The sequence below is a fragment of the Cucurbita pepo genome, chromosome 17 (assembly GCF_057944985.1).
Source record: "Cucurbita pepo subsp. pepo isolate OVF chromosome 17, ASM5794498v1, whole genome shotgun sequence".
Lineage (NCBI taxonomy): Eukaryota > Viridiplantae > Streptophyta > Magnoliopsida > Cucurbitales > Cucurbitaceae > Cucurbita > Cucurbita pepo.
In genome coordinates, this window is record NC_141814.1 from 3,874,358 (window position 1) to 3,892,551 (window position 18,194).

At 34.6% G+C, this 18,194-nt stretch overlaps 3 protein-coding genes across 10 annotated transcripts; 1 reads left to right on the forward strand and 2 right to left on the reverse strand.

Moving 5' to 3' along the window:
• The first annotated feature begins 691 nt into the window (after positions 1–691).
• AR791 (actin binding protein family) lies at positions 692–3,743 on the forward strand. 5 transcript variants are annotated; one of them, XM_087119156.1, is made up of 5 exons: positions 692–986; positions 1,082–1,317; positions 1,388–1,458; positions 1,690–2,469; positions 2,560–3,743. In XM_087119156.1, exons 2-5 carry the CDS (start codon positions 1,170–1,172, stop codon positions 3,457–3,459), a joined length of 1,899 nt encoding a protein of 632 aa, XP_086975282.1. In that variant the 5' UTR covers positions 692–986; positions 1,082–1,169; the 3' UTR covers positions 3,460–3,743. The 5 variants fall into 5 exon arrangements, with proteins under 5 accessions (XP_086975282.1, XP_086975283.1, XP_023514513.2 ...); XM_087119157.1 differs by having other exon boundaries at positions 693–986; positions 1,424–1,458; XM_023658745.2 differs by having other exon boundaries at positions 694–986; positions 1,388–1,512.
• Positions 3,744–3,763: 20 nt separating this feature from the next.
• On the reverse strand, positions 3,764–7,354 carry LOC147787501 (GDSL esterase/lipase APG-like). Its single transcript, XM_087119158.1, has 5 exons — positions 7,050–7,354; positions 6,394–6,524; positions 6,057–6,290; positions 4,194–4,452; positions 3,764–4,108 (listed from the first exon to the last, which is right to left on the reverse strand). Exons 1-5 carry the CDS (start codon positions 7,300–7,302, stop codon positions 3,915–3,917), a joined length of 1,071 nt encoding a protein of 356 aa, XP_086975284.1. The 5' UTR covers positions 7,303–7,354; the 3' UTR covers positions 3,764–3,914.
• A 4,214-nt stretch (positions 7,355–11,568) lies between these two features.
• LOC147787502 (putative leucine-rich repeat receptor-like protein kinase At2g19210) lies at positions 11,569–17,701 on the reverse strand. 4 transcript variants are annotated; one of them, XR_015413566.1, is made up of 15 exons: positions 17,560–17,701; positions 17,009–17,171; positions 16,369–16,912; positions 15,795–16,270; positions 15,580–15,712; positions 15,421–15,510; positions 14,804–14,875; positions 14,626–14,706; positions 14,289–14,458; positions 13,900–14,117; positions 13,698–13,824; positions 13,543–13,605; positions 13,255–13,444; positions 11,892–12,362; positions 11,569–11,785 (listed from the first exon to the last, which is right to left on the reverse strand). XR_015413566.1 is itself a non-coding variant. In XM_087119335.1 (13 exons), the coding sequence occupies exons 1-13, from the start codon at positions 17,106–17,108 to the stop codon at positions 11,957–11,959; spliced, it is 2,652 nt and encodes an 883-aa protein (XP_086975461.1). In that variant the 5' UTR covers positions 17,109–17,114; the 3' UTR covers positions 11,789–11,956. The 4 variants fall into 4 exon arrangements, 1 of the variants encoding a protein (XP_086975461.1); XR_015413567.1 differs by having other exon boundaries at positions 15,421–15,492; positions 17,009–17,198; positions 17,560–17,700; XR_015413565.1 differs by having other exon boundaries at positions 17,009–17,198; positions 17,560–17,700.
• Between the last annotated feature and the right edge of the window lie 493 nt (positions 17,702–18,194).

An 18,194-nucleotide genomic window follows, 5' to 3' on the forward strand; every position in this document is an offset into this window, starting at 1 on the left:
ATTTATTTTGAAATTTATATTTTCTTTTTCTTATCCGATACAGTTGCATTCGTAAACAAAACTTAAAGAGTAAAAATAAAATTTAAAATTTGTTCTTTTTAATTTTTTTTAAACACATAGGAAAAAATAATAATAAGAAGAAAAGAAAGAAAAGCCCAATATTTATAAATTTAATTTTTAATTAAACAAATATTTAGTTATAGTTTACCCTATTTATTCTTGATATATATTATCGATCAAAATATTATAACTTTAAATCTCATATTTGTAGGTAAGGTAAGAACTCATTCCATATGCAAAAAAAATTTATCGATATTAATGTAAATTAATAAGAACATATTTCAATTATTTAGATACCAAGATCCTAAAATAAGAATGTTTATCTAATAACAGCCTTCCAATGAAAATAGAGAGGAAATTTGTTGTTATTGCCAAAAAAAAGGGAGAAAATGAAGAACAAACAGAAAAAGGAGGGAAAATTAGGGAATTTGAAGATTACAGAAAAAGATGGATAAAAAAAAAATCCCAAAAACAAAACCCATCTAAATTAAGCACTTCCCTCTAAAAAAAATCCATCTCCTTCCTCATATTCCCCCCTTTCATTCAACTGCTCAAATAGGAATCCATTAAGATCCCTTTCTTCCCCTGTTCTTCCCTGTTCTTCCCCTGTTCTTCCCTGTTCTTCCCCTGTTCTTCCCCTGTTCCATCAACCAAATCCTTCTGGGTTAGACCCTTCTTCAAGTTAACATCACGCCATCACATAACCATTAAAGACGACGACCACGACGACGAAAACGAATAAAGGAAGCAAAAAGGGATTCTGTATTGGAATTTTCTACGCTGGGATTTCGTGTTTAATCAGCCTATGACACGAACCAAAAAGCACCCAATAACAAACACATACCGTAGCGATCAGGCAAGCATCGAAGCATAACTCCCCCACTGATTTCTTGCGTTCCCAAATGCTTTTCTGTTACAAAATCAAAGTAAGCTCCCCACTGATTTCGCCTGATTCTTCTGAATCTGAAATGGGTTTCGGCGGATTTTCCGATGTATTCATTCATTCTTTTGTTTTATACAGATGGAGGATGATGAAGACGACGACCTATGATATATTCTGGTCATTCAGTTCATCAAGTTCATATTAAATCAAGCGTTCTTCATATTCAATGATGGAGGAGAAGACGGATTTAATGAAGCCTGTGTTGTTCAAATTTGGTGTTGTTCTGGCTATCTCTTTTGCTAGTTTTATGTATTCCCGCTTTAGAATCAGGAACAAAAGACCTTCTCTGGCTCCTCCCTCCTCCAGTTCTTCAGGTTCTTCCATTCAATCTCTTATGCTTCATCAATATATTCTTGAATCATATATTTCACTTGCTTTTAGCAGATGAATGGGGTAATAATAAAGTTGAGTTGGGAACAGGAAGAGGCCATAAACTTGATGATCAAACAATGAAGGTAGCTACAGCAGCAGCATCCTCTAATGCTATTATTCTTGCAGCTGATGCCTATGTGAGTTTGCTGAATTTTGGTAATATGAACAACTTAGAATGTTCAAGAAGTTCAGAAACCAAATTTTGTGTTATGAACCCGAAACCCATTGACATAGGGGATGATTTGTTTCAGTATGTTGGTCTGTGATTATATGCATAAGCTGGCTTCATGTTATGTGTTTGATATCTTTCTCAGGAAGAAATGTGTATTCAGAAAGCCAATGGTGATGATTCAAATGCTGGTTTCTCCACTGGAAATGATCACATTGTAGATGAAGAAGGGTTGCTTCTCCCAGAGTTTCAGGAACTTGTCAAGCAATTTGATCTTTCTGCAGCAAATGCTGGGTTTTCTCCTAAGAAAAATGCTGGAGCACTGAGGTTGGGGATCGAAACTCCGAAAGCTTATAAAAGGGTCGAGTCGGATGGATACGAACATGAGATCAAACACCTGAAAAGCAAGGTGAAAATGCTTCGAGAAAGGGAGAGAAATCTTGAGGTTCAGCTACTTGAGTATTATGGTCTGAAAGAGCAAGAAACTGCTGTCATGGAGCTCCAAAATAGGCTGAAGATTAACAATATGGAGGCTAAACTTTTCACTCTGAAGATTGAGTCCCTTCAGGCGGATAATCGACGATTAGAATCACAAGTTTCCGACCAAGCAAAATCAGCATCCGACCTCGAGGCTGCAAGAACAACAATTAAGTTTCTCAAGAAAAAACTTAGACATGAAGCAGAACAGAACAGGGAACAGATCGTAAATCTTCAGCAAAGAGTTACTAAGCTGCTTGACCAAGAATGTAAGATAAATGAAAGCACTAAAAATGCCCAAATCAAGCTGCAAAATATTGAAGATTTGGAGAAAGAGATCGAGGAGCTAAAGAAGGCGAATTCGAGATTGCAAAAAGAAAATTCTGATCTCGGTCGGAGACTAGATGCTACTCAGTTCCTTGCAAATTCTATCTTGGAAGACCAAGAAGTATGTTCTTATTGCTACTATAGCTCTTTTACCATTATACAATTGTATGGTGACGAAAAATTTAATGCAATGCCCATCTAATTTATGCAGAAAGAATCACTTAAAGAAGAAAGGGACCGTTTCGCACAAGAAAACGAGACGTTGACGAAGGAAATCGAGCAGCTTCAAGCTCACCGTTGTGCAGATGTTGAAGAGCTAGTCTATCTCCGTTGGATTAATGCTTGCTTAAGATATGAACTGCGGAATTTTCAGCCTGCAGCAGGGAAAACAGCGGCAAGAGACCTAAGCAAAACATTAAGTCCCAAATCCGAGCATAAAGCGAAGAAGCTCATACTCGAATACGCAAATACAGAAGGAATTGAAGGGAAGAGCATTAATCTTACGGATTTTGACTCAGATCAGTGGTCATCCTCGCAAGCTTCCTCTCATACCGATCCTGGAGATTTGGATTATTCAGCTGTTGATTCTCGGTTAACAGCCAAACCAAGTTCAAACAAAATCAAATTCATGAGTAAACTCAGGAGTCTGTTGAGGGGAAAAAGTAATCAACAGAGCTCGGCTTTGTTAGCAGAAAAATCTGCAGCAGCTGTAGGAGATGTTGATTCTCCACGTTACAGTTCAAGTCATTCTACTGGGACCAATGCTACTCGGGCCGATGGACATGGTACTGGATATACAACTCCATCTCAGAATTCATCAAGACGTTCAATGGATTTTCACAGGTTGAATAGCCAAAAGGAAGACGACGTAAAAACTGAGGATTCCCTTAGAAGGAACAGCGATGTTGGCTACATTAACAAGAGATTTGTTTCAGGCAGCGACCGATCGAGCAATTCGTTGTATAGATCTTCAAGTCAGGAAACAGAATCAACCGACAAGTCCGACAAGTCTGAGAAGTCCGAGTTGTTGAAATATGCTGAAGTGTTGAAAAACAGCAGGGGAGATAAGAACCAATCTCGCCGGAAGGTTGCACCCATGTGTTCAATTTAAACATCGGAAAGCTTGTCTAGCTTTCAATGGAGTCATCACCTGTTCCTACACAGTATTTTCTTGAGGGGTTCAGTAGTTAGTGCTAATATACCATACTGTTCATAAAACCTGCTAATGTAATACCATACTGTTCATATGGAAACTTTGTAACATAAATAACTGAATGTTGTGATGTTACTTGTATGAGATCAAACCTAACAAAATTAATCTTATCAAGCCTGACAGATAATATGTCATTATGGATTTCCTGTTCAATGAATCTCAAGGAATACTTAATTCTATCAGCCCTTGTTCTTGCATCAAGTTGATCCAATGTTTTGGTACTGAATACAATCAAATGCATATCAAATCTTTATCAGCTGTCCCATGATTACTACACAATAACTAGTACAAATGGAGATAATCCAGAAACATTTGGAAAAACAGTGAAACTAAAACAGTTCATACGGTGATGGTCAGACGAGAGCATAGCCTTGGACAAGCATAGCATCAGCAAGTATCTGGTTGGCAGCCTGAGATGGATGAACACTGTCCCAGAACACATATTTGGTCGCATTAGAACATGTTACATGAGATTTTGGATTGCACAAAACCGAGGCCGTCTCCACCGCCCCAGTGCCACAGCAGCCTCTTCTCACTTCATCAAATCCTTGAACGAAAAACAAAGAACACAGCATCATTACTTTGAATTAGCACCCGAATGTTTGAAAATTATTCTAATGTCCGTGAAGTACCATAGCTCGACGGAGACATAATAGCATCGTACAAAGGATTGAAAACGTCAAAGACTACGAGTTTGAGATCAGGAAGCTGCTTGCGAAGAGTTGCAGCAGTAGAATTGAGCTTCCTATTGAAAACTAGGACATGATTGTTGATTGTTCGGACACAACCCTTTTGTTGTTGGTAACCAAACAGAGTGAGTACAGCAGGAAAACAACCTAATGGAGGCATTGAGGTGACCCCAATTTTCCTTGCTCCTAGCCCATGTAAATCCTTCATCAAAGCCACAAATCCTCCATCCAATGTTATTAGGAACACTTAGAGATGCATAAACACTTCGATATTCATGACTTTTATAAAGCTAATCTGCTTAAAAAAAAACAAGTAAAATGGACCAAGATAGAAACAATATTTGTTTAAAACATCCTTTTGACTTCAAAATTTACAGCAGACGTCAGAAATAGAGTAACAACAAAACCACACAGCATCAAACAATATCATAGGCTGGCTGGCATGTGGACATGAATTCATCATCAAATAGCGACTATACAGTTCAAAAAACCAGAGAGTTCCATACTTGTTTGGAGAGCTGTCAATTTCTGTTAAGTCATAAATGAAATGAACTATCAAAGGGAGGGGGAAAATGTGACTCCAAAAAGATTCTTCTTCCATGCTTTTAATGAGGTGAAATATATTATTATAATAAAGTTTTTATCATAAAGTATCCTATAGAATAAAATTTTTAAGATATGCTTAAACATGTTTCAAAATCATTACTTACTTTCTGTACTGTATCATATCACTATTCTATGGTTGAATATGAACAGTGTTATTTAGCTGGATCTTCATTTCAAATTAATGATCAGTTAAATCTCTTTATTTTTTTAACGTTCTTTAGGTAGCTGTTTTCATTTTCTCCCTATCCAACCAATCAGACAGGAAAATCAATGTAAATTTATGAGCTGAGCTCAAAGAAGAGAAACAATAATAAATACTTGGCCGCAGCCTTAGCCATGAATTTCCTGCTGCCCCAAACGTGGTCCTGTGAGAAATGAATGCTTATTACTATCTTATTCTTTCCTCATAGAGAATTTTAACCATTTCTCGAACAGTTCAAACTGTAAGGCTTAAGTTGGATTAGACTGTTTTCGATTTAGGTTTGGGATAAATTTTTTTTAAAAATCAAAAATTCTGTTGGAACATTTTTAGCGGAGAACCTGAAAGGAGGGTACACAACTAAACCCAAGGCTATCCTACTTTTAAGATTGTTATGAACTTGACTGGTGAATGATTGATATTTGAGTTTCATGAGATTTTAGTTATTAATAAACCACACTCAAACCATAAATAGAGAGTTGGATTAGAAACCCAGGTGAACACATCATCAACCCAACCAATTCAAAATTCCGAGTCAGTCCAAAAAAGTTTCCCAGCTCAACTTGTCTACTACTTCTCAGTTCTCTTTTTACACTACACAAGTGCCATAATGGAAAATTGTATAAAAATATTATGAGTGCTATCGTAATACCTATTTCTTTCATTCGTAATTTGACACGTCATAAAATGGTATATTAATTCATTTCATGGTTCCATATTTTATTCTTAATTGTTGCTATAAGGTCAAACAATGAATAAGTGTAGTCTATAAAGTTTCCATTCTAGAATTATACCATGTTCCTCAGAAATTTTAATACATAATGAACATGTACTCTCTTACTAAGGGGGTCATGTAACAAGAATTATTTTAATACAGTTGAGAGTATCATATTCTTTATCCATACCTATACGTGTATCTTCATAAGTAATTTTTAATGTTAGTTAACATTATATCAGAAAAATTTATTTAAATGGACATTTAAACTTCAGATATTTTGTACCTTGATGAATTTGGAGAAGGAAGCAACAAGGAAAGAGGAGTACTGATCGGGAGTGAACCGTCTACGAACCGCCGAATTTGTGTAATAATTCTGGAGATAGTCGCTGGTACCGCAGCTCAGTATGTGCAATCCATCTTGAATAATGGCGGCCGCTTTCTCACGGCCGGCCACCATAGCCACCTTGATTTGGTACTCTTTGTAATTAGACAACTGCTGAGCCAAAGTAATCGCACGCTAAAGAACACAAGAAAGGAAAAGGAAATCAAAATCGCATTGATTAGATCCTGTTTTCAACGATTCAGAAACATTAGGGTTTCAAATAAAGAGGAGAACGTACATTGGAAATTGAAGCTTGCTCATCGTAGCCGGCGGCGGCGGAGGCGAAGCAGGCTCCGATTAGAAGATTCCGGCCGGAAGCCTCTGGGCTGAGATACGCCGGTGGGTGGCTCTCAAAACCGAGGTTTTCGGCTGTAGGAAATTAATTAGGAATGTTACCGTTTCACATTTTTTAATAATTAAGAAAAAAATATATATTTTTTCCTTCAATTTTCTATTAATAAATAATTGTAGTAAAAATAAATAAAAATAAAAATTGAAATAAGTAGTAGATACGATGACGAAAAATAATATTTTAATTTAGAATTTAAAAATAATATGATTAGCAATTTTATATCATTAGAGATGGTCGATAATCTCTTCATATTCGAGATTCAACATTATTTTCTCTTTGATTAGCAGACATGGAACTCTTCCTAATAATCTTCATTTAGCCAAATCTAAGCCTTTTCTCGGTTACCCCCGGAAACAATTTGATTTGGGATTGGTAAAAACATAAATATAACTTTAAAATTTAAAATATAACTCAATAATTTTGGGTTTTTTTATTTGAAAATAATAATCTTCATATAGTAATAATAATAATAATAATAATAAAAGAAAATAAGTTATAATAAATTATTTAAAGAAATAGAAATATTAGGAGAGAGGGCGTACCAGTTATATCAGAAACGAGTTTTCCATTACAAAACCGGCCGGTGGCTTTATGGTTCATGAAGTCCCGACCATAAGGATGGTAGTTGGCCTTGAACAGGGTGAACCGGTTGTTGTTGTTACCCACATCCAAGGCGGAGTCGCCGAAAGTCAGTATCGCCGGGAATATCGTGGCGGCGGCGATGGGTTCTTGAGCCGCTTCGGAGCTGGCCAAGGCTAAAAATATTGCACAAACAAACCACATAAACGCACCCATCTTCTTCTCCGGTGCTGCTGCATGCGCTTGGGGAATCCTATTTATTTCAGCTTTACACTCCCAACTCACGTATATAAATAAAAACTTTCAAAAGGGTTAAATTACAAATTTGCCCTTACGTCTACATCTAGTATATCTTTCAATTTCAATGTCGTTTCAACAGGTTTACCGACTCTCAATTTCATGTTTACTATGTTAGATGATCTCCCACATCGGCTAATTTAGGAAATGATCATGGGTTTATAAACAAATAATACTCTTTCCATTGGTATGTAAACCCAAAGCAAACCCATGAGAGCTTATGTTCAAAGTCGATAATATCATACCATTGTGGAGAGTCGTATTCGTGTAACATGGTATCAGAGTCATGCCCTAAACTTAGAAAACTGACTATCTCTGGCTATCTTTCAGACCAATCTATTTTAATTGGTTAGAATTCGATACTTTCTATGTTCGACTAAATTCATTCGTGTAACATGATAACTTAGGAAACTGACTATCTCTGGCTATCTTTCAGACCAATCTATTTTAATTGGTTAGAATTCGATACTTTCTATGTTCGACTAAATTCATTAAATAGATTAAGATTATTTAAGAAGATAATATAATTAAAATTTGAAGCCCACCTCATAAATGTTCAAACAAATAACAATCAACCAACTAAAATACTAAATATTAAGATTATTTAAGAAGATAATATAATTAAAATTTGAAGCCCACCTCATAAATGTTCAAACAAATAACAATCAACCAACTAAAATACTAAATATACAAACCAAACACCAAAATCACCTCACCGAACTTACCTGTAATAAACACTCCGTCAACATAAAAAATTTTAAAATTAATTTTTTTTAAAGTATTTTGAAAGTTTTTTAAAAAATTTAATAATATTTTAAAATTAATTTGTAATAAACACTCCTTAATTTTTTTTAAAGTATTTTGAAAGTTTTTTAAAAAATTTAATAATATTTTAAAATTAATTTGTAATAAACACTCCGTCAACATAAAAAATTTTAAAATTAATTTTTTTTAAAGTATTTTGAAAGTTTTTTAAAAAATTTAATAATATTTTAAAAATAAAGTATTACCTGTAATAAACACTCCGTCAACATAAAAAATTTTAAAATTAATTTTTTTTAAAGTATTTTGAAAGTTTTTTAAAAAATTTAATAATATTTTAAAATTAATTTGTAATAAACACTCCTTAATTTTTTTTAAAGTATTTTGAAAGTTTTTTAAAAAATTTAATAATATTTTAAAATTAATTTGTAATAAACACTCCGTCAACATAAAAAATTTTAAAATTAATTTTTTTTTAAAGTATTTTGAAAGTTTTTTAAAAAATTTAATAATATTTTAAAAATAAAGTATTAATAATTTTGAGAGTATTTTTAAAAATTAATTTAACTTCACATATAAATGGTTGTAGTTGTTTTAGATAATATACATTCAACGCAATCAGCTTCACTCAACCACCCATGTTTATGATATTTATTTATTAGGGCCCTATTTCATAATATATACTCTTTTTTTTAATTATTAATTTACATTTTTTCATTTTTAATTTACGTGGAAACACTCTGCACTCTTTACTAACACTAATCGATAAAAGATTACGAGACCGTTTGTAAAATTTTACTACGTTTTGTTTTACCTTATCATGCTGTTTCAAATTTCTTGGGATGAAAACCTTATTAGGATAGAGAGGGATCTATAACATAAACTAGATAATTTATCGAGACAATATCTAAATCATTTTCTTAAAATACATATGCAATAAGCTCGTATCATTATTAGGTTTGACTATATTAAGCGAGAGAAAATGATATATATATATATAACAATTTGAAGAAAAAAGAAAAAAGAAAAAGAAAATATTGATTATGAAGGGAGTGGCAGAAAAGGTGGGGAAAGTAGGTAGGGGAAAGCTGCGATGGAGTTAATGGGAAAGCGATAGTGTCGCTAATTCAGGTCAATTTTAGTCACAGTCTCCACCTTTTCTGAATACTATGGCATGAATACTATGGCATGAGGTTGTTAGACGAACACGACTCTCCACAATGTCATGATATTGTTCACTTTGAGCATAACCTTTGATGGGTTTGCTTTGGCTTCCCCAAAAGGCCTCACACAAACCGAGTTAGTATTCCTCATTTATAAACTCATGACCATTTCTTAAATTAGTCATGTGAGACTTCCATCATCCAACAGATGTTAGTAATAATTTTTAGAGCGTTACCTCAATTTCTTCAATAATACAAATATCGTGATTTTTTTTTTTAAATACTCCAAAGAAAAAAATTAAACTAAAATGATTATTGAAATGAGTTTATTGTGATGTTTGATTAAGGAGAAAAAAATCAAGACCACGTTTGAATAAGAACTATTTGTGTTGGGTGATTTTAAAAAATAAAAAAAAAATTAAAAAACATGGGAACAAATAAAATATATTAAAAGAATTTGTATGGGTACGTGGGAATAATTCAATTCAAAATAAATTTGTTAAGTATATAAGTGAGGCGTTTTGGGAAGCTTAAAGCAAAGCCATGAGAGTTTATGTTCAAAGTGGACAATATCATACCACAGTGGATGGAGAGTCGTGATTCCTAACGGGTTTGAGGTTTTTTTTTTTGAAAAAGAAATATTAATTTTTTTAATTTGTTATTTGAGTCAGCAAGTTGAGGCTTTTTTTTCATTATTATTATTATTTTAATAATTTTTTTTAGGTTAGCAAGTTGAAGGACAGAGCATGAAAAGAAAGGGATATCCGATTCATCTGTCAATGTGATGGATTTATTGATATAGGCTAAATATGTACCACAACACACTCTTTTACTCTATCATTTTCGATTATTATGCTCCACAATATAAAAAATTTGTAACGCAATTATATATATATAATATATCGATCTGAATATAGAGTAATTGGTCAAAGTAAGTATGATCGATCAAACGTTGAGTTGTGACACCCCATCACTCATGTTGAGCCTTTGTTACAAAGTTGATGCTTTGCAAGAACAAGAACAAGAACAAGAACAATCTTGTATGGAGCCTTCGAACCTTAGATTGACAACGTTTTTGATGTTTTCTTCGAGGAAGAGTATAACTTTCATTTGCAAATACTCTTGAAAGTTCAAAATCTGATACCTTGGCTTCGAGTTTTCATTCAATAAGATATTTAAAGACTTCATAATACTCACTATATGTTGGAAACGTCAATGAGCCCACAATAATACTCGCTCTAAATTTCACAATTTTTAAAAGAAAAAAACTTAGAACTCAAGAAAGGACGAGAAAGAAGATTATTCATACTATTGATGAACTAAATGGAATCCCCCGTGGTTAAAAAGAAATAAATAATAATATATTAAAAAGAGAGAAAGCGCGTTTGGTTGCAGTTCCGTATGCTACTCTTGTCGCTGACAAGTACAAATGAGTCAGGCGGCAAAAGACAGCTGACCAACGTAGTTTTGAGGCCGTTTTTGGAGAAGAGAGGGATGTGGGTCTATTTAAGACAGCGGTTGAGCGCGCAGAAAGAGTAAGACGCTCAGTGTTGTAGAGAATAAGTGGGAACAATAGTAGCAGTTAGAACGCCAGTTTGAGTTGATATGTTTTCCTTACGAATCTCGATGTCATAAAGGGTAAGACGCTCAGTGTGGTAGAGAATAAGTGGGAACAATAGTAGTAGTAGAATGCCCGTTTGAATTGATATGTTTTTCTTACGAATCCCGATGTTTTTCTTGTATTTTTGGATTTTTACGAACTATCTGTGTCATGTTCTTTTATGTATGCATTGTGTGAGTCTCTAATTGTGATTTAAATGTGAGTCTCTAATTGTGATTTATTTTTAATCAATGTTTTAATGTGATTTATTTTTAATCAATGTTTTAAATTCTACGCATTTTTACTTATTTCCATGTCAGTGAATTTCATAACTCGAGTCTCTCGAAAAGCGATTCGTTACTCTAAACAAAAGTACTTTGAAATTATAAGTTTATTAGATGTATATTATGAATCTAGCTTAATTTCTAACCATATCAATTAAAACCTTAAAAGATAGTTATAATTATATCAATTAAAACTTAAAACTTAAAACTTTCACAAGTGTAGACAGTTCGAAAAAATTCACACATGTACAAACTTATAATTACATCACTAAATTTATGAACTATCAAAACTGAATAAATTTAGACTTTTAATTTGAAAATCGTCCATGTATCACTTCTCACACATATATAGACTTCTAAAAATCTAAATCCAACATTTAAAAATTGTGCATGCATTTGAAACAAATGATCTAAATTAACTCGTTTTTGAAGTTCAAGAGTTTAATTGATACAATTATAATTTGACTCGAAATCTATCATAGGTATGAATTTAGGGAAATAAATTAAAATTTGCCCATATTTATATACACCTTGTGCTGCATTAACTGCAATTTGGAGTCTTTCCATCCAACTCGAGACTTTTGTGCTCGAATCTGTTTCAGAAAAAGGGGGAAAAAAGCATCGTATTATAGTCAACAAGCCATAAATATGCATACATTTTTGAGAAATTTCATTGTCTCAAGACAATATCATATTTACCGGATTGATGGTTGCGTAGTTTGGTTCAAAGCCTCATCACAACAACCAAGAAAAGACATTAATCTCTATCTGGGACCAACAATTGAAACAGAGCCAATTGAATTGTGTGAGAAGTTCTCAGCATTGTTAGGTGGAATTTGTGGAGTTCTGTCTTGAACAATCTCCAAGCACTCAATGAGTTGCAACACCACATCACTCATGTCCGGCCTTCCAGCTGAAGTTGGCAATGTGCATGATAGAGCAAGCTCCACAAATTTCCTTGCAGAACAACTTTCAATAGAGCCTTCTAACCTTGGATCGACAATGTTTTCGATGTTCCCTTCAGAAATCAGAGGCTTAACCCAATCAACTATGTGAGTGTTGACTTCAGAGCTCTTGATTATGGCAGGATGTCCAGTGATCAGCTCAAGCAATATAATTCCAAAGCTGTAAACGTCACTTTTCTTGATGAAGTTTCTGGATAAATGAACCCTGCAACAGAGTTTTGTGTTAGTTCTTTTGCTTATGTACACAAGATGCTTCTTTTGCTATAGCACTGCGCACCTGAGGAATTGACACTTCAGACAACAGTAAGAAAAGTAGGAATGTTACAGTCCAAGTCCAAGTCCAAGCCCACCGCTATCAGATATTGTTCTCTTTGAGCTTTCCCGTCTAGACTTCTCCTCAGGATTTTTAAAACACATCTATTAGGGAGAGGTTTCCACACCCTTATAAAGAATGTTTCGTTCTCCTCCCCAACCAAGGTGGGATCTCACAATCCACCCCCTTTCGGGGCCCTGCGTCTTTGTTGGCACTCGTGCCGTTCTCCAATCGATGTGGGACCCCCCAATCCATGCCCCTTCAGGTCACAACATCCTAGATGGCACACCGCCTCGTGTCCACTCCCTTTCAAGGCTCAGACTCTTTGCTGGCACATCGTCCGGTGTCTAGCTCTGATACCATTTGCTAAGCTCGCCGCCAACAAATATTGTCCTCTTTGAGATTTCCCTTTCGGGCTTCTCCTCAAAGATTTTAAAACGTCTCTACTAGGGAGAGGTTTCCATACCCTTCAAAAGAATGTTTCGTTCTTCTCCCCAACCGACGTGGGATCTCACAATTAAGTTTTTGACCTTTAAAAGTTGTGTTTTGAAAAAGTCTGATTGATTTAACATTAGGAAAAATACATTGTTATGGTCTACCAGGGATTGAATCCGTTATTACAGAAAGAGGATAAAGTTTCATATTTCATTTTATTTTGACCAGCTAACACACTTTATTTTGCCATATTACGACGAATCAAATCCAAAAACTAGAAGCTTATCGAATTTTTTTAAAAGTAACTACATAAATATAAACACAAAGCAGATCAATCATTGTTACTTACGTAGGGTCGACGTAACCGAAGGTGCCAGCAGGACATGTGGAGAAATGAGTATCATTTTCATTTGCAAATACTCTGGACAGTCCAAAATCAGATATTTTAGCTTGCATTTTTTCATTCAATAGGATATTAGAAGATTTAATATCTCTGTGAATGACAGGCGGCACGCAACCATTGTGTAAATATTCTAATCCTGCAGTTTGTTTATTCGACGTCAGTTGTCACAATCCAAACAGGAAGGCAAATAAGACTATGAAGTAATAAGTTTTATTGTTTGTTATTTATTTATACCTTGTGCTGCATCAACTGCAATTTGGAGTCTTTCCATCCAACTCAGCACCTTTGCGCTTGAATCTGTATCAGCAAAGAGAAAAAGTCATCACAAAGAGTCAAGGACACATACATTTTAGGGAAAATCTTTCTATTAAGCCAAAATCATAATTTACCAGATAGATGATTGCCTAAATTTCCGTTGCACATGAATTCATAAATGAGTGCCTTATTCTCAGCTTCATCACAGTAACCAACAAGAGAAACCAGATTTCTATGATGAACAACTGTTAGTATTTGAGCCTGCATTTGCAAATACAGTTTATTCGGAAGTAATTAATTCAGTTCAAGTAAATTTGCACCCAAGAAAAACTAAACCTCAGCTCTGAATTCATTGTAGCCTTGCTGTGATATTGAAGACAGCAACTTGACAGCAACTTGGGTTTTATCACTCAGTACACCCAAGTATACTTTTCCAAATCCTCCTTCCCCAAGAGTTGTCTTCAAGTTATCTGTGATAACCAATATCTCAGAGTAATGAACTTGTTGGTTCTTCGACTTAAGTAACCTTTCTTGGATTGATCTTTTGAGATTCTCTGCAACGAGTAAAATAGACACATTTTGGTTCATTCTACACTTTTGAAGTCATTAGTCATGTAGGAATTCTTTTCGATTTTCGCTATTCACGTCAGTTTCATTGTCGTTACTATAACTATGCTGGAATTAGCAGTGTACAGAAACAGAAACAGAAGACATGAGATATTTACCTCTTCGTCTTCTCCTTTTGTAGATTACTAGAGTAATTATAAGGATAGGTAGGAACACAGCTATTATGCTGGCGAAAATTACAGGAACCAAGTACTTGTTCCTCCTCTTCTTCTTCTTCTTCTTCTTATCACATTTAAGTGATGTACAAAGATCTGGATTTTCACCCACACTTTTACAAGCAGAAGAAAATTTCAGGTTAAAGCAAATGAATTTTCATTTGACTTTTCAGTTAGTGTTCGTTATTCAATATGAAAACAATAGAATTAGTAGGCGGCAACATGGCAGTACAGTAAATAGAGAAAATGAGATATAACTTGGAGTAAATTGATAGCTTACCTTAATGTAAGCAATCCAGCTTCAGCCCTTTGCAAGAGAGCCTTGGGAATTAAGCCTGTGAACCTGTTTCTGGTTAAAGAACTGCGAACACACACACACAGTAAAAGGATAGACAGCCTTCAATTTTCAACTAAAATTTTAACGTTCTGGGTGTCAAAATCACAACTAAGAGACTTACAGGATTCTTAGGTTAGGCAAATTTACTAAGAATTCCGGTATCTCTCCAGTCAACCCATTATTGGACAAATCCCTAATACAGAACAGGATATTGAGTAAGCATAAGTTAGGACACAAAAACTGCAATATAAAGGGACAGAAAAGGAAATAAGAAAGGAAAATTACAATATTAAAACACATCGAGAGTCTTGATAACTCTCCAAAAAGTAGAGTCATATCAAGTCTTTTTGTAGTTAATTTTGCACTAATACAAACCATTTTCTCATTAATTACTCCATTTGTTCTAATTAGTAAGCATGAAATAGTCTATTGAGGTTCAACATGAAAAGAAAATCAATTAGCATTAATCGAACCTAATTACACATTTAATTGAGTTATTTGATAAAATTTCAGAACATTTATGCTGAACCATGATGTTGTAACAAATCTGGAAACAACCTTGCTGACAAGGCTACTCCCATAAGAACTATTCTCCAAATTCTGCAAATTTCAAACCCGTCTAGCCTACTATATTGACAACCACTTTTCTAACAAAATCCTTATCTAAAACAATTGTGCCTCCTTAATATCCTAGCTAATAATATCAATAATATTTTCCTATTAAAGAGAGATACTTACAGAATTTGCAACATGGTTAGATTTGATATGTAAGAAGATATCTCACCTATCAGTCCACTTCCAGATAGGTCCCTGTTCAAAAAATTAACACTTCCTCGTGAATTCATAAGATCCATCCTTCATATAAATAAACAATTTTAACAGAAGACCTGCACTTACAAGGATGTGATTCTTGGAGCAGTTTTGTTACTACAATTTAATCCACTCCAAGTGTATTCCATTGGGACACATGGATCTCCTTGCCAATCCTTCTTTATTCCATAATTTGACCTAATATTGGTAATTGCATCCACTAGTTATCCAAAGAAGAAATCAAATTAGTATTCATCGACTTTGAATAAGTGAACTCAGAAAGTGCGTCTAAAGAAAGATACCATCTCCTTGCTCTGTTTCTAACTCTGATATTTCTTTCATCCCATATAATTCAAAAGCATTGATGATAGGAGGAAGCGTCGAATTCTCAGTTGGAATGAAAGAAAGTAAATGACTACTTGCTGCCTCCAATGGTCGTCGAGACAAAACGGTCATCGAGGACAAATATTTTGGAATTATAGTTCCTGAATAAAAGTGTGCATTGTGCCAGACATTAAACTCCCTGCTTTGATTGACTTGAGGAATCACAAGTTCAGCAAAGTGCATAAGTACAAAGTATCGAGATGAATCTATTGTATCCCACGAAATCTCCAGAGTCGTGCTTGCATCCTTTGGAGTGGAGGCAGTATTCATGACAATGGATGGAAGATGGAAAGCTTCGCCCCCACTAACATCTACAGTAATATTGGTGCTTACTCGTGTCCAATCCTTAGAGTTAAATGTTGACCAGATGCGGTCATAAACATCCAAAGGGAATCTTCAGAAAGTGTAACCACAAAAACAAAATATTATGTTAGCATCTCTAAATTGTTAAAGTATCCCTCTTTTCATTAACTGTAATATGTATATATATACCTGTAATTTTGACCATCTGCTGAACCAAAGTCCAATCGATCGAAAACTGATAAGGATGCTGATGGTGTATAATAAGTGATGTTGGGCGAAGGTCTAAATTCCAATGCAGAAATAAATGGTACTCCATTTCCAGTATTGATCAGACAGATGTGAACTTCATCTGAGGAGGTTACATGTATAAGTTCTATGGAAACACCCATGACATTTCCAGTTACGTTTAATGTCTCCCATAAGCTATTCCCAATATAGAGATCAAACACCGGTGGCGAATCCAGACCATCATAATTGCCGTACAAGAAACTTGCTCGAATCAAGTATTCGGTGGCCCTTATAATGTTTATATTGTAACAGTTTCTGATTCCATCAGGGAAGCTTCTCAGCTTCTTCAATTGCATTTCATAGATATCTAAATCTCCATATGCCGAATCTACACTTCGACTAACCCCAGTGTTTATGAAAGATGCATCAGAAACATAGTTAATTTTGGTCGTCTTTTCGGTGTAACTTGTACCCTCTGGTAATCCACAGTCTAAACTAATGAAGCCTGAAAAACAAATGACAACAAAATTAAACTTCAAGTTTCTATATATACTTGAAAGAAGTTGAATAGGTTAATCGCCAATGAAAACAAATGTTTCACCTGACTGATCCTGAGCTCGAACAAGAAGTAGAAAAGCCAATGCCAAGCAACTGAGCAGGAAACCAAACAGGGAATGCCCTGATGTTCCCATTATCATCATCCTCTTCCTCTAGGGGCTATCATTGGCTGCATTGATTCACGAGAATTGAGAAAGCAGCCATATCTGCACCTTGAGGAAAATGTAGTAAGCCTGTGACAATAATAGAAAGTCGTCACAAGAGGAATTCCCTTCACAACATGGGAGATTAAAGAACACATTATACATGCAAGTTGACTAAGTATAAACAATACAAATTTAAAATTCTTTGAATCAAAACATCGAAAGGAAACTATAGCGCTTTTGTTTATCAATGAGTTTGGGGCTGTTTGAAAAAACCATTAAAGTGATTATCGTAACAATGTCAAAAGACAATTTCCAAGTCGGAATCTCCTAATAATATATCGAACAAACGTAGAAATGACGATCAATCATATAGTATTATAGTAGCCATATTGAATAATTAAAGAGGAGAAGTCCTCCACTTCTAGGGATTTCAAGGAAAAAGACAAACCCTAAGCCAAATAATTTATGGCGAAATCTTTGGGACGATGTCGGATGAATTCCATTTGAGGCTACTCGGTTGCAGAAGAAGGTTACGCTATTGGCATCCATGTTCAACAAATCTTCATCTTCATCGGAGCTTGCCATGTTCGGACTTCCAAACTACTCTGGCCACATGGGGAAGCCGCCGACTTTTTAAATAAATTTGGTCAAACTAAGTAATTTCAAATTTTCCTTTTTTTTTTTATCCATTTTAGTTTAATTTTTTTAATATTTAGTTTTATTCTCTATATTTTTAATAATAATTTAAATCAATGCTTGGAAACTCATTTTTATTTATATATGGTGTGACACCCAAGTAAATAAGAGATAGATGAATGAACTGATATCATGCCTGAATGAAAATAATTTTGAGGATAAAATGCTTGAGACACGTTTAAAAAGTATTAGAGTTAGTACGTATATCAATAAGGCGTACCTTTATTTTTGATAGTTCAATCATAGTAACTTTAAAGTTATGCATGTTTAGTTTGGAGCAAACCTATGTTAACCGACCTGTAACGACCCAGATCCACCGCTAGCAGATATTGTCCTCTTTGGGCTTTCCCTTTCGGGCTTCCCCTCAAGGCTTTAAAACGCGTCTAC

Bases quoted from the DNA above. Each gene is read 5' to 3' on its own strand.
- LOC147787501 (XM_087119158.1), bottom strand. From the start codon at position 7,302: ATGGGTGCGTTTATGTGGTTTGTTTGTGCAATATTTTTAGCCTTGGCC. The intron at 6,525-7,049 runs GTACGCCCTCTC...AATTTCCTACAG, and splicing joins ACTCGTTTCTGATATAACTG to CCGAAAACCTCGGTTTTGAG. The intron at 4,453-6,056 runs GTACAAAATATC...GCTTTGATGAAG, and splicing joins CCTTCTCCAAATTCATCAAG to GATTTACATGGGCTAGGAGC.
- AR791 (XM_023658745.2), top strand. From the start codon at position 1,170: ATGATGGAGGAGAAGACGGATTTAATGAAGCCTGTGTTGTTCAAATTT. The intron at 1,318-1,387 runs GTTCTTCCATTC...TGCTTTTAGCAG, and splicing joins TCCCTCCTCCAGTTCTTCAG to ATGAATGGGGTAATAATAAA. The intron at 2,470-2,559 runs GTATGTTCTTAT...TAATTTATGCAG, and splicing joins CTATCTTGGAAGACCAAGAA to AAAGAATCACTTAAAGAAGA.
- LOC147787502 (XM_087119335.1), bottom strand. From the start codon at position 17,108: ATGATGATAATGGGAACATCAGGGCATTCCCTGTTTGGTTTCCTGCTC. The intron at 14,876-15,420 runs GTAAGTATCTCT...GTTCTGTATTAG, and splicing joins CTAACCATGTTGCAAATTCT to GGATTTGTCCAATAATGGGT. The intron at 14,459-14,625 runs GTAAGCTATCAA...TGCTTGTAAAAG, and splicing joins GCTGGATTGCTTACATTAAG to TGTGGGTGAAAATCCAGATC.